The 14,185-nt window shown below is 47.7% G+C and overlaps 1 protein-coding gene across 1 annotated transcript in view; it reads right to left on the reverse strand.

Annotated features, from left to right (window-relative positions):
- Positions 1–14,185, reverse strand: part of LOC116810475 (aldehyde oxidase 2-like) — a 79,444-nt gene that overhangs the window by 48,390 nt on the left and 16,869 nt on the right. The window contains 8 exon segments of the mRNA XM_032755015.2: positions 102–285; positions 1,594–1,645; positions 1,648–1,777; positions 3,556–3,665; positions 5,137–5,230; positions 7,175–7,326; positions 11,765–11,857; positions 13,685–13,827. Coding sequence (XP_032610906.1) covers positions 102–285; positions 1,594–1,645; positions 1,648–1,777; positions 3,556–3,665; positions 5,137–5,230; positions 7,175–7,326; positions 11,765–11,857; positions 13,685–13,827 — 958 coding nt within the window.

A 14,185-nucleotide genomic window follows, 5' to 3' on the forward strand; every position in this document is an offset into this window, starting at 1 on the left:
CCTCTAGAACTGTGAGGGAACTTGTTTCTATTGTTCAGGCCAGGCAGGCTGTGCTACTTTGTTTCAGCAGCCCCAGCCAGCAAATACACCAGAGCACCCACACGCACAGAGAATAGCTTCACCAGCTTCTTCAGTTCCTGCAGAACCTCTAGGTAGAATTTGAAGAGGAAGCTGACGACTAGGGTCCTCTTGAATTCCACCCGGCCACCCGGGGCTGAGCCTGGGAGCGAGACTTCATCCAGAAGCAGCCTGCAAGCCCCATCCAGCATCAGCTCATTCCAGCGCCTGGGAGGGTCGAAGGCAGGAAGGAATTGGTTAGAGGGCAGTTTTTAGCATGGCATGATATGGGATAGTGACCTTTTAGAGACCCCAGAGTTTCCTCTGGAAACTCAGAAATCACCTAATCAAGCTGCTTAGGGAAACCAAGGCCTGGGGAGGCTGCATTGAGTGGCCCAAGGGTCATGGCAGGGTGAGAATGGGACCCGTTCTATTGCAACTTGAACATGAACACGTTCCACAGCCAGACATGCTAGAATCAAGTATTAAACAAGCAGAGCAGGCCAGGCATGATGGCTCACACCTGTAATCCCAGCACTTTGGGAGGCTGAGGCAGCTGGATCGTTTGAGCCCAGTAGTTTGAGACCAGACTGAGCAACATGGTGAAACCCCATCTCTACTAAAAACACAAAAATTAGCTGGGTGTGGTGGCGCACACTTGTAATTCCAGCTACTCGGGAGGCTGAGCACGAAAATCACTTGAACCCAGGAGGCGGAGGTTGCAGTGAAGCCGAGATTGCACCACTGCACTCCAGCCTGGGTGCCAGAGTGAGACTTCATCTCAAAAACAACAACAACAAAACAGACCGCTAGGGCCAATTCCATTGTGAACGGAACAGGACTCAGACTTGGAGACTGACTTCACTGAGGAAGAAATAGAGTGCACTTAACGGTGGGAGTGTTAGGTGTCACTTGGACACTGCCCAGGGTGGGTTTGCTAGACTTTTTTTTGAAACACAGTCTTGCTCTGTCACCTAGGTTGGAGTGTAGTGGCATGATCGCTACTCACTGCAGCCTCAACCTCCAGGGCTCAAGTGATCCTCTTGTCTCAGCCTCCTGAGGAGCTGGGACTACAGGTGCATGCCACCATGCCCAGCTAATTAAAAAAAAAAAAAACATATATATATAGTAGAGACGGGGTCTCGTTTTGTTGCCCAAGCTCATTTTGAATTCCTAAGCTCAAGCAATCCTCCTGCCTTGGCCTCCCACATTGCTGGGATTATAGGCATAAGCCATGGCACCAGGATGGCTAGGCTGTTGATCTGTGTAAGAGAACGAGGGCAGATGGGAAAAAATCACCTGCTGGCTGAACTCAGGCCAGGTCATTTTTGTTGTATACCTCCTCCAAAGAGTGGCATCCAATTAATCAAAGTCAAATAAGGTTTAATTCATTTAGCAAAATGACAGAAAGAACAAGCAGTGATTTTCATGTAAGAGTTTCCATCTTCCCAGGGCTTTACTGACGCTTGCCAGAGACAGAGCACTTGTTTTATTTAACAGCAAGCTTCCCCCTCAGGGTACGGGCTCTTGGCTTACCTCCCGAGGAGCTGCTGGCAGGATCTGTGTGCACTGATGGTGGCAGCCCCCACCCTCCATAGGCGATGCTCAGGTCCTCAATGCTGTCTGTGCCTTCTTTGAGAAGGACTCGCATGCCGGCATTCACGTGGGGCAAGGCGTTCTGCTGGCACTGAGCCTGTCGGAAGGCTGACACAAATTCCCACTGTGGAGACAAAAACCATTTGGGGTTATCTGATATGTCAAAACTAAGAACGTGGTTTATGCTTCTTGTTGCCACTAATTAATCATTTAGACACAATCTAACAAGACACCAAAGACAGTTGGCACAATTAGAGGACAACTTGGCTGATTTCTCGTTCAAAGTGAGAACAGCGTCCTCCCCAAGGCCCACTCTCAAGGCCTTGGACACCCTCAAGGAACGGGGACCACCACTCACTCTCCCTCGGAGGCCAGGATGCCTCTGCATGGGATGCTGTGGGAACTCACGCCTGGACACCCGTCCATGTGCTGGCATTGCCAGGGGCCATTCCCTCCAGTCTTCAGACGCCTTTTCCCCATGAGGGTGGAGGAGCCCTCCTAATGCAGGGGCTTTTAAAGGTGATTTGCTAAAAGTACAAAGGAGACCCACCACATTGCTTGGCTTGTAGAAATGATCGCTTTTCCACTTGGCAAAGCACAAAAGGGAGCCGAGCAAAGCTTTCCAACAGTGGCTAGGGAATCTTGTGTCAGGAGGAAGAGTCAAAGGTGATGGCTGCCCCAGCTGACCCCTTGGCGCCATGACCTTTGGTGAGCCGAGGTGGGGTCCACGAAGACGGCCTGTGCCCCTTTGTGCATTTCCATCTGTGCGGCCACCAAGGGTGCACATGTTTGAGTGGGCTTGTTTTTCCTTCTGCTGCCTTTTCATGGATTTAAATGGGAACACATTTCAAAGTTTCCATTCCAAAGGAAAAACTAATGAAGATCACACATGGCTGAAAGCATAACTTACGACTCCCTCCGTAACCAGGCTGCCCCCCGGCTTTTGGTGCTACTAATTAATCACATAGACACAATCTAACAAGACACCTGGCACAGTGAGAGCTGTGCTGGTTGGAATGTAGGCATGGTTGTAGGAGGCAGGGGTGCCCCAAAGGAGCCCCCCACTGTTGATCTCTGCCTGGTCCCTCCCTGCTGCTGGGCTGGTGAGCTGATCTATTGCCTTGGCTGGGGCCGGGGCTGTGCTCCAGGTGGAGATGGCTGTGACTGAGCTGGGAAAGCAGAGACCTTCAGCCAATGGTAACGACCGATGCCCCTGTAGAAGAACACTACTGCTACTGTAGCAGAAGGCCCCGGATGGGGAGTGGGCCATCCTCATCCTGGTGCCCCAGAGTCTTGGCTGTTCCTCTCCGGGACTTTGGGGGCTGAGCTAGGGTGTGTGTGTGTGTGTGCGTGGGTGTGTGTTGCATTGCCTCTCTCTGGGAAGACTATCCTCTTGGATTCAGGTACAGCTTTGGCAGAGGCACAGGGAACAGGCAGTGAGGACAGAAGGTCAACTCCATAGCTGGCTGGGTGGCCACATCAGCCGCAGGGATTCTGAGTTAGCAAACAACTAGAGGCCCTCCTGTGCCCATGAACTATTGGCTAGAGTGGGGTGTGGGACAGCTGAGCCCTAGCCCCCATCTCCTTGTGGGTCAGTTAGAGACACTCCATTTGACAGTCTGAGAGCTTGAACTCGTGGCCATGAGGGGCGTGGTGGTGTGACCACAGGCCCTCAGCAGGCTCCACCCTGCAGCTAGAACAACAGCCCCACATCCACACCCGGAGCTGCCTGCTCTTGGCTGTCGGAGGGCCTTGGTGCTGGCCCAATCTGCAGTTGGACAGGAAACAGGTTTGCAGGGCAGAGTTATTTTCTTTCTATCTGTTTTTAGATTTCTAAAGATGACTGGACTCAGTTATGAAAAAGGAAAAACCACCCTCAAAAGCAACCAGTGGAATTCTGACCTTTTGAGAGTGCGGGATATGCACAGATTCCAAAATTTCCTCTGGCTTAAGGTCTGCACTTGCCAACCCAGCAAGAAAATGTTCATTTAGAGGAATCTGCCGCATACCTTCTGTGGAAGAGAATGATATTTCTGCATAGTCACAACAAGGAGAGCAAGATTATTCTGTTCTTTTAAATGTCAGCAGTGGAGAAGGAAAGGCCAGCTTCCTCTACACAGAGCAAGGCTGAGGTCTGAGTCCGCAGCAAAGTCACAGGGTCCCATCATGGGGTCCCAGGTGGTGGCACCGTCATGACATTACTATTCTCTCATCAGCATATTTGCTATGTGAACTGGGGTCTCTTCTGCCTTGAAGGCTCACTGGGCCTGTGGTTAACTACACAGAACCTGTTCAGTGCTTATGATCACTTGTTAAGCCAACAACTTGAAGCCAACACACGGTTTGTTTGCACTTTTAACTATTCAATTCAGTTCCAGCCACTGACTTTGCCTTTTGTTCTTCCTGCTGTTGTCAGCTCTTGAGACAGGCACTTACACCTTTAAAATGAAGTGAAAAATTCTGAAACCTCCTTCTAGCCCAGTTGTCCCCTCTTGGTGACCACAACTGTGCCCTCTGGCCCACAGGAGTGCAGCGAGGAGATCAAACTACGGCCTGGGGACTGTGACATGCGTTTGATTCCTGGCACAGTGAGCGCTGTGCTGGTTGGAATGTAGGTATGCTTGTGAGGAGGCAGGGTGCCCCAAAGGAGGCTCCCACGGTTGATCTCTGCCTGGCCCCTCCCTGATGCTGGGCCAGTGAGCTGATCTACTGCCTTTGCTGGAGCCGGGGCTGTGCTCTGGGTGGAGATGGCTCTAGCTGAGCTGGGAAAGCAGACCTTCAGCCAATGGTAACGACCAACGCCCCAGCACAGCCTGGCATGTAGTTGCATCCAGTCAAGGGGGTATTAGTATCTGGGGGGCAGCTGGGGGCAGTGTGAGTGTGCTGGGTGCTTGGGGAGATGAAAGGGAGGTTTAGTGGGCAGCCACCCCAAGGGAACGTTTCTCTCAGCTAGCAGTTAAAATCAATCACTGCCTACCCCTTCCCAGGGGCCCACCACGACCTGTGTGGATGTCCACTGTGTGTCCTCACCAGCCTTGTAGCTTCTTACACAGCAACTAGGGGGCAGGGATGCAACTTTGAGGGCACTGTGTGGGGGCCTCGGACTGTGTGTTGGTGGAGGCAGCCCATGATGAGAATGGGGGAGCAGGGAGCAGTCCCTTGGCCCACAGGGAGGGTGTGCACTGCAACCTCGCCCTCAGCTTAGCCTCTGCACGTCACCTCTGGTGTTTACTGGTCAAGCAAGACACGTGGGCGAACATGTGAGCTAACTGAGTGTGTGGTCCCAGGTTGTGTGCGTGTGTGGTGTCAGAAGGAAACACCAGCTGCCTTTTGGATCAGTGCACCTTCCCTCATGAGCTGGGCTCCCCATGGTGAATTGAGAACCAGAGACTTGGGCTCTGACTTAAAGCAATTCCTTAAAAGAATAAATAAAAAAGACAAAAGATCTCTAGGTGCTGTTCAGAGTGTTTGGAGGCAGCTTACCTGCTGAAATCAGATTGAGGGTAGCATTGCCCACAGCAAGAATTGGATTCAGGTCCCAATAGCAATGCCGGCTTATCACATGCCCCCCTAAGGACTAAGGAGAGAGAGTTATAGCTCAGTCATTCTATCTCTCAGCTTCTCTACCCCGAAGCCACCTGCTGATGGTCCTCTTAGTGGCCATGAAAGGGTCAAAGGGAATCTCAGTCAGTTCAGTCTTTCTCTCTTTTGCAGAGGGCGTGAGTTCAGCTTGTCAGGGAGGGCCCGTCCCACTGGCTTCTTTGGATGGGAAGAGGACTCGAGGGTGCCTAGCACTTACCTAACACCAGTGTGTTCCACGCGCTGTCTAACCCCTGACACAACAACCCAGTGAGGTGGGTGTCGTTATCCCTATTTTACAGATGAAGACACTGAAGCACAGAGAAATTATGAAACTTGACCAATATCCCCAGCTAGGAAGGGGCAGGCCTGGGATTCAGATTCAAGCAGGGAGGCTCAGCGGGAGTGAGCCACCCCACTCAGCTCTGGCCACAGTGAAGATGGCCATGGTGTTGGCTACAGAGGTGCCATCTTGCCTTGGTGCGCAGGGTCTCAGCCTCATCTCTTGTGGGCTTCTGAAATGGCCAGACTTCACATGGGCTGTGTCAGTGTTCTGAGGCATCCACACAGTTGGACAGAGAATTGCCTTTTCACTCTTTTTTGGGAGCCCTTACTCAGATCTTACGGAGCCTGTAGCATTTCAGAACTTGGGAGGGAAAGGACTGGCCACTGAACTCAAGATTCTCCTCCCAGCATAGGGAAGGAATCTACGGTGACCTCCTGGTTGCTGCGGTCTGGACTGGAACACAGGTGAGGACAGGGAATCTCCATTCCTTTATGAGCAGCTCCATTTTACATTTTTTTTTTTTGTTTGTTTCCCCTGAGCTGAAATCTGGCTCCCTGGACCCTCATCTGTCAGTTATTCTTCTACTCTCTACTCATATGTAATAACACGTCAGACCTCAGGAGTCTAGACATAGTCCAAGGCGGCTCTCATGTTCCCTTTGCCTGTCCTCCCACCCCTAGTCCTCTTTTTGGGGTGGTTTCCAACCCCTCACTCTCCTGCCACCTTCTCCTCATGAGAGTTCCTGACTGGGGAGAGAACATTTGGAATCACTTGAGAGCTGTTTTAAAGGAAACATGCCCTCCCTGGTTTTCCATATCCCAAAGATTTCTGCTATACAATTGAGGGTATGCAGGGGAAGGAGCATATGTGTTTCAAAAACCTAACTGTCTCTTTTCCTTTCTTTTGAGATCAAAATCAACCAGATCTTCAAGTATGCCTCCCAGATCTGACCTTCTTTCTCCAGCTGTGTTTTGAACAGTCCAGAGTAGAGAAGGCTACCCTCCTTGTTTCAGATACTCTATTTTGTTAATGCAGCCTAAGACTAAACTAAGTTCTTGGACAAGCTTATCATGAAACTAGCAAAACCATAACATCCTTTTCTCACCTGTGATGCTGCTTAGCCACTCTTTTGAGCTTGATTTATAGTTCTTCTTCTTCTTCTTCTTCTCTTTTTTTTTTTTTTTTTTTTTTTTGAGATAAAGTCTTGCTTTGTTGCCCAGACTGGAGTGCAGTGCCATGATCTCCGCTCACTGCAACCTGTACCTCCTGGGTTCAAGCAATCCTCCCACCTCAGCCTCCCGAGTAGCTGGAATTACAGTCGTGCACCACCATGCCCAGCTATTTTTTGTATTTTTAGTAGAGACAGGTTTCACCATATTGGCCAGGCTGGTCTTGAATTCCTGACCTCAAGAGATCCACCCGCCTTGGTCTCCCAAAGTGCTGGGATTACAGGCGTGAGCCACTTCTCCCGGCCTATAGTTGTTTCTTAAATATTTTTATTACATAATGCTTATTAATTTTAAACATTTACTGTGCCTGTTGCTTCAATCTGCTGAGACCTTTTTGCATACTGATTCTGCCAATGCATATCTCAACATTTCAGTGAGGTTCAGAAATAGGTGCGGTGTGCCCAGTGGTTGAAACCAGGGAACATACCGCCATATTCCGGATCTGCTGGCCTGCCAGACTCCTCAGGTGCTTCAGGAGGGCTCGGTACGTCTGTGTTTTCTCCTCTGAGAGCTCAGCTATCCTCTCAGCCAAGATGTCCTGCATCTGGGCCAGGCTGCAGCCAGCACCTATTGTCAGTCCTGGAAAGCAACTTGTTTTTACTGGTGACATAAGAGGAGCAGCTGAATTGTAATCATGGCACCAGGACCTCAGTGTTTGGCCAGTGCAGTGAGTATCCACATTGGCTCACAGAGAATCGCTGGGAACTCAAAATCAGCACAGATGCCCCACTCCCAGACAAATTCAATTACAATCTCTGCTGCTTTTTTTTTTTTTTTTGAGACAGAGTCTTAGTCTATTGCCCAGGTTGGAGTGCAGTGGTGCAATCTTGGCTCACTGCAACCTCCACCTCCCAGGTTCAAGCAATTCTCATGCCTCAGCCTCCCAAGTAGCTGGGATTACAGGCACCTGCCACAGCCCTGGCTAATTTTTTTTTTTTTGATAGAGTTTCGCTCTTGTTGCCCAGACTGGAGTGCAATGGCGTGATCTTGGCTCACCTCAACCTCCGCCTCCCAGGTTCAAGTGATTCTCCTGCCTCAGCCTCCTAAGTAGCTGGGATTAAAGGCATGCACCACTATGTCTGGCTAATTTTGTATTTTTAGTAGAGACGGGGTTTCTCCATATTGGTCAGGCTGATCTTGAACTCCTGACCTCAGGTGATCCTCCCACCTTGGCCTCCCAAAGTGCTGGGATTACAGGTGTGAGCCACCTGCCCGGCCTAATTCTGTATTTTTAATAGAGATGGTGTTTCACCATGTTGGCTAGGCTGGTCTCGAACTCTTGACCTCAAGTGATCTTCCCGCCTAGGCCTCCCAAAGTGCTGAGATTACAGGCGTGAGCCACTGCTCCCAGCCTGGATCTCTGCAGATTTTTAAAAGGCTTCAAGGTGTTTTTACGCAGCCAGAGTGAGATCCCCTGGGCTGGTCCACATTCTTCTTTTGATAGACACAAGGAAATAGAGGCTAGAGAGAAGGAATGACAGCAGAAACTTGCAGGTGGCAGAGCTTACTAGAATTTTCCATGAACTCCTCCTGACTGATTGTGGTGAAGCTATGCAAAGTTGCTTTGTGATTAAGGGGGATAAATCGAATGGTATTAAAATAAGTCAAAGGTCATTCAATTCCCCAGGTCGTTGTCTAAAATCTATAATGCTTGGATTTCAGGTTTTGCACCCGATACTCAAAATCTTCAACAATCAGTTTTGTGAGGGGCACTGGTCAATTCGCCCATGCAAGGAGCTGCCCCAGCCATTTATATTGGGCGTTACTGGGTATGAGGAAGTTGGGGGCTCCTGGGAAGGGTCCAGGGAAGTAATGGGAGAGCATCTAGCAGGATCGAAGTAATGTTATTTGCTAACTGGCAAGGAAACAATTCAAAATTTCAACCAACTTTGGAGCCATAAGTTGTGAGGATTGGCAGGATATTAGCATGAGCTTCAGGGTTTTTCTTCAGTAAGGATGAAAGGGTTCAAATTAGTCTTCAAAAGTGAAGTAGTCACCCAAACCCCCAGGAGATGAGTTAGGCAGCCTTTTAAAATTAATCCTTCACACCCTGGGGTTTGCAGAATGAAACGCTAACGGAGAGTGATTTGACATTACTGGCTGGGCTGGTTCTAATTGCAGTTAGTCTGTTTTCATCAGGTTGGGCTTTGATTTATCTCTTGTTGACTAATTTTTGAGAATATTTCACCCTTCTACATAGCTGTATTTTATCAATATTAAGAATGTACTTGGCATGACACCTCCCCCACCTTGCCAGCATACTCATGCAACACCCCACTGCCTCAGTAATCTCAGCTAATTTAGTTGATGAGGGAACCATGAGCTGCTCCTTGTTATCCTTATGCTAAACAAATCTAAACTATCCCTCCCCGCTGGAATGTCTCAGCCTGGAGTTCTCACCCTGTTTCTGTTTTAGCATCTCCTAAAATGTACTCTGTAACAGGGGATCTAATTTCATCCCAGACCCATCAGTGATGGTCTGTTGCTTCCTTATCACAGATTTCAATGGAGCCTGTTCTTTAACTTCTGGAAGGTCCTGGCCTGCCTTATCTTTGCAGGAGTGCTAGGAAAACCAAGCTTTTTTTTTTTTTTGGTTATACAATTCCTTCTCCCTAAGGAGAAGACCCAGACCCTTATTAGTGGAGGAGAAACCAGAAACAAAAAGACATAATTATTATTAAGGTCAGAAGCATCACATAGACCAGCATCACCACTTCTTATTTGACATAGATGGAAAAGGGCAGTTCAACCCCAGTGGGGATTGAAGTATCCCTGTCTGCTCTATTGCCTGAATCCTCATAAGCGTTCACACACAGTTTGAAGCCAAATAATTCCATTTCCATTGCACACATCACCACCTCACTTCATGCTAGGCACAACACATCTTCTGCCAGGCTATACTGAGAACATTCTACTTACTGTGGTTCTATTCATATTTTATTCCATCTCTGGTCACAAAATCTAGCTTTCTTCCAATGCAAGCGAAAAGAACTTCAACTTTGATTCTCAGAAAGGGCATTTCAGTGGAACTCTATGCTTTTCAGAGTTCATGGGTCTATGGGGTAAACATGCAATGACTTTCTGGAGCACTCACTATACTAAAGATTTTGAGAAAACAAATGTATACTGAGCCAAACATGTAGGTGATATGGTTGAGCATGCAGACCTTAAATGTTTAAGTCAAAATTACAGCTGTGCAAAAATGTATTTCCTGGGTGTGCTGGTGGGGAACACATCTGGCTCCAGTGCATCCCACCCCCGCCAGTGTCCTTCTCTCATCTGGGACTTAGGAAAAGTTCGAGAATCGTGGAAACTTTCCTGCAAGCCACTAGAGGGTACTCATGCTTTAATTTTAAGAGCCCTAAAGGACGGTGCATTGTTTGTTTTAGCTCTTCTTTGCAGAGACCAAACTGAGCAGTCAACTCACATAGCTAATTGGACAGGCTGTGGGGTGGACCTGAGGGGTGGAATGGCAGTAACAAAAAGAGTGTTGGCCAGGCACAGTGGCTCACGCCTGTAATCCCAGCACTTTGGGAGGCTGAGGTAGGAGGATCACCCGAGGTCAGGGGTCCGAGGCCAGCCTGGCCAACATGGTGAAACCCCATGTCTATTAAAAATACAAAAATTAGCTGGGTGTGATGGCAGGCGCCTGTAATCCCAGCTACTTGGGAGGCTGAGACAGGAGAGTCGCGTGAACCCGGGAGGTAGAGGTTGCAGTGAGCTGAGATGGCGCCACTGCACCCCAGCCTGGGCAACAGAGTGAGACTCCATCTCAAAAACAAAAAACAAAAAACAAAACAAAACAAAATAAAAGAGTGCTGAATTGGGAGTGGGAGACCTTGTAACCTCACCTCCAGCCAGACTAGGGACCTTAGGCTAGTCTACTTTCCTTTTGCATCTTGGCTTCCTCATTTGTAAGATGAGAGACTTGGATTATATTGGGAATTAAATTAGGCTCTGAAGGGCCTTCTCAGGGACAGATAAGGGTGGCTCAGAGACAGGGAGGGATGGTGAAAAACCTTTCTCCTCCTTCAAACAGATCAGTTTATTTTCATCTTCTTATTTAATATTTGTGTGAGGACAGGGTTGTGGCGCTAAAGAGAAGTTTGCAGATGCGGCTAAATGATGCCTGGGGTAGGGTTGGGCCAGGGCCTCCTGCCATCACCTCTGCTTAGTTAGACAGGTGGTCTATGTGTCCAGCTGTCCATTCTGCCATTCCCTCTCCCTCTCCTTTCACTTCTGCCCACACCAAGATTTCAGGTAAATCTAAGCACATTCCTGTTTTTCTAAATGGCATTAAGTTTTGCTACCTGAATTGTCCCGAGGCTGAAGCTATGAAACCTTGGTGCTGAGCAAAACCAGGAAGGATCCTTTCCCTTGCAAACAGGTGGGGTCAGGCCAGGGAAGATCCGGCTTGCTGATGTGTGGTGCAATCAAGTTTGGCTGGTGATAATTAGCGGCCTAGAAGGTGGGACTTCTGGATGGCAGTGATGCCACCATGGCGGATCCCCTCTCCTGTCCCCCACTGGCCCTCACTGAGCAACCACAAACACATGGTGACCTACAGTTCAATCTTGACAAAAGCTTTCAGTTCAGTTGCTCTGCCTGTTTCCTACGTTAAGGAAGTCATCATTACACTGCGTCCCATTGCATTCAAGTTCCTGTCCTGCTCATTCATTTTTTTTCTGTTAATTCATTGATCAGCCACTGACTGAGTGCTTATATTGCATGCACAGGACTAGGAGCTCGGGGGATGAAGAAAGGAGTAAAATAAGGTTCGTTTTACTAAAGGGTTTGCCATGCATCTCAAATGCCAAGTCTTGTGTGTTTACTTCCTCCTTTGTGAGTTCCGCCTTGCCTGATATAGTACTCCGCACTACTCATTTAGAAAATGAAGAATAACTGGAAATATACAGGAGAAGACAAACAGATGAGGAGGTTCTGAGTTGTTTGGCAAGTGTTAGTTTAGTGCAGGGATCGCCTTGTTGACATCCTACTGAAAACACCAGGAACTCACCATCACTTGTTTTTGTCAGCATACTCAGCTCAGAGATCCTTGCACGAGAGAGGAGAACTGGATGAAAATGTCCTTGAGATTTCATTGCAGGTCCTGAAGAGTAGATACAGTTAGGAAAGGGACAGTTATTTTAGAGACAATTAGGAAAGAGAAAATGCCTTTTTTCGTGCATTGATATTTTCTTTTCTTCTTTTTTTTTCAAGTGGAGACAGGGTTTTGCCATGTTGGCCAGGCTGGTCTCAAACTCCTGACCTCAGGTGATCTGCCCACCTCGGGCTCCCAAAGTGTTGGGATTACAGGTGTGAGCCACTGCTCCAGGCCTTGAAATTTTCTTACAGGAGAGTCAGATACATTAGAGATTGACAGTAAATGTGTACGGATGTGAAAGCAGTGGTTGTATATCCCTGCCAATTAAATTTATATATGTATGTATCTATTTATGCACTATGTCCATATAAAAATTGGAAATAGGATAAGATGCTTTTTTTTTTTTTTTTTTGAGACAGAGTCTCTGTCGCCCAGGCTGGAGTGCAATGGTGCGATCTTGGCTCACTGCAACCTCTGCCTGCCAGGCTCAAGCGATTCTCCTGCCTCAGCCTCCTGAGTAACTGGGATTACAGGCACATGCCACTGCACCCGGCTAATTTTGTAGTTTTAGTAGAGATGAGGTTTCTCCATGTTGGTCAGGCTGGTCTTGAACTCCTGACTTCAGGTGATCCACCCACCTTGGCCTCCCAAAGTGCTGGGATTACAGATGTGAACCACCATGCCTGGCCAAGATGCTCTTAAAACACTCCTGCATATAGTTACCAGGAGACATATAGAAGAATATTTGTAATGCCAAAATAAGCTGTTCTCCAGCAATATAATGAATGTCAAATTGTTCCATGTTCATATGATGGAAAACAGCGCAGCTACATGCAACAATACGGATGCATCTCAGGTCAAGTATGTTGAACAAAAAGCAAATTGCAGAGGAATAATACCCTGGGATTCTTCTTCTTATTATTGGGAGTGGGAGATGTTGCAACCTGACCAGAGGTCAGGACTCTCCCTCCAGTCCATTTATGTGAAGTTCAGAAATATGCAAAGCTAAACAACATATTGTTTAAGGATTCAAATATATGTGGTAAAATTATAAAAATAAGGAAGAGAATGACCAACACAATATTCAGGCTAATGAGTACCTTTGAGGAGGAAGGGAAGGAAAGGGGATGTGGCTTGAGAGGGCCCACAGTGGTCTTCAAAATTCTTGGTAAAGTTTGTGTTCTTAAAGCGGATGTGGGGGGTAACTGAGTGTGCACTGTATTGTTAATATCCCTATACATATTTTATAAAATTCTTACTATATTCATTCAATATTTAACAAAAACAAAAACGAATAAGACAAAGTAAATGATAAAAAACCCTCTAGGCCGGGCGTGGTGGCTCACGCTTGCAATCCCAGCACTTCGGGAGGCCAAAGTGGGCGGATCACAAGGTCAAGAGATCGAGACCATCCTGGCCAAAATGGTGAAACCCATCTCTACTAAAATTACAAAAATTAGCTGGATGTGGTGGCGTGCACCTGTAGTCCCAGCTACTTCGGAGGCTGAGGCAGGAGATTTGCTTGAACTTGGGAGGTGGAGGTTGCAGTGAGCTGAGATCGCGCCACTGCACTCCAGCCTGGGTGACAAGAGCGAAACTCCATCTCAAATAAATAAATAAATAAATAAATAAACCAAAAAACCCTCTAATACTTTCCTCCCACATCTCTGGGGTCCAGGATATATGCACATCCAACTTTGGAGACCACTGGCTTTATTATAAAGGATGAAGTTTTCATCCCTAAAAAGTAGTTTCTGTAGACTGAGAACAGAGTAAGGGACAGGAAGTTCAGCCCAGCATTAAGGGTGGAATGAGAACTGGGTAATCACTTACCCAGTGAGGTGTTGCCCAGAATGAGAGGGGCTTCAGGGTGTTTCACTTTCAGCTCCAGGAGCTCCTTGAGGGTCCCAGGGGAGATCCAGGTAACTCTCTCTCCATAGAAGGTCAGCGTTTGTTTTTCTGGATTCTCTGCCATCCTTTAAGGGCAAATGACAAGTATGTGTGCACGCGTGTCCTTCTGGCTTATCCAAGGCCCCAGGTGGAGACGTGTTCCTCTACAGAGATGTCAGGGGTTCTGGGATGCATGTGCCCAAAAAAGATAGATACTCACTATACCCGTTGGCTAATGCCTGAATTTTCATAATTGGATGGCTTTCTGGGGACAAGTAACAATATAAGCTGGCACCTGTTATTGGCCATTCAGTGTGGATTAATTTAGCATAATTTAGTCTTATGGCTTTAAAAATCATAATTACACTAATGCTCCTAAATTAATATCTTCAGCCTGGCTTTTTCCTCTGAAATCCAAGCTCATATCTGAATGAGTACTTGATG

This window comes from Hylobates moloch, unplaced genomic scaffold (genome assembly GCF_009828535.3).
Source record: "Hylobates moloch isolate HMO894 unplaced genomic scaffold, HMol_V3 SCAFFOLD_1, whole genome shotgun sequence".
In the NCBI taxonomy this organism is placed as follows: domain Eukaryota; kingdom Metazoa; phylum Chordata; class Mammalia; order Primates; family Hylobatidae; genus Hylobates; species Hylobates moloch.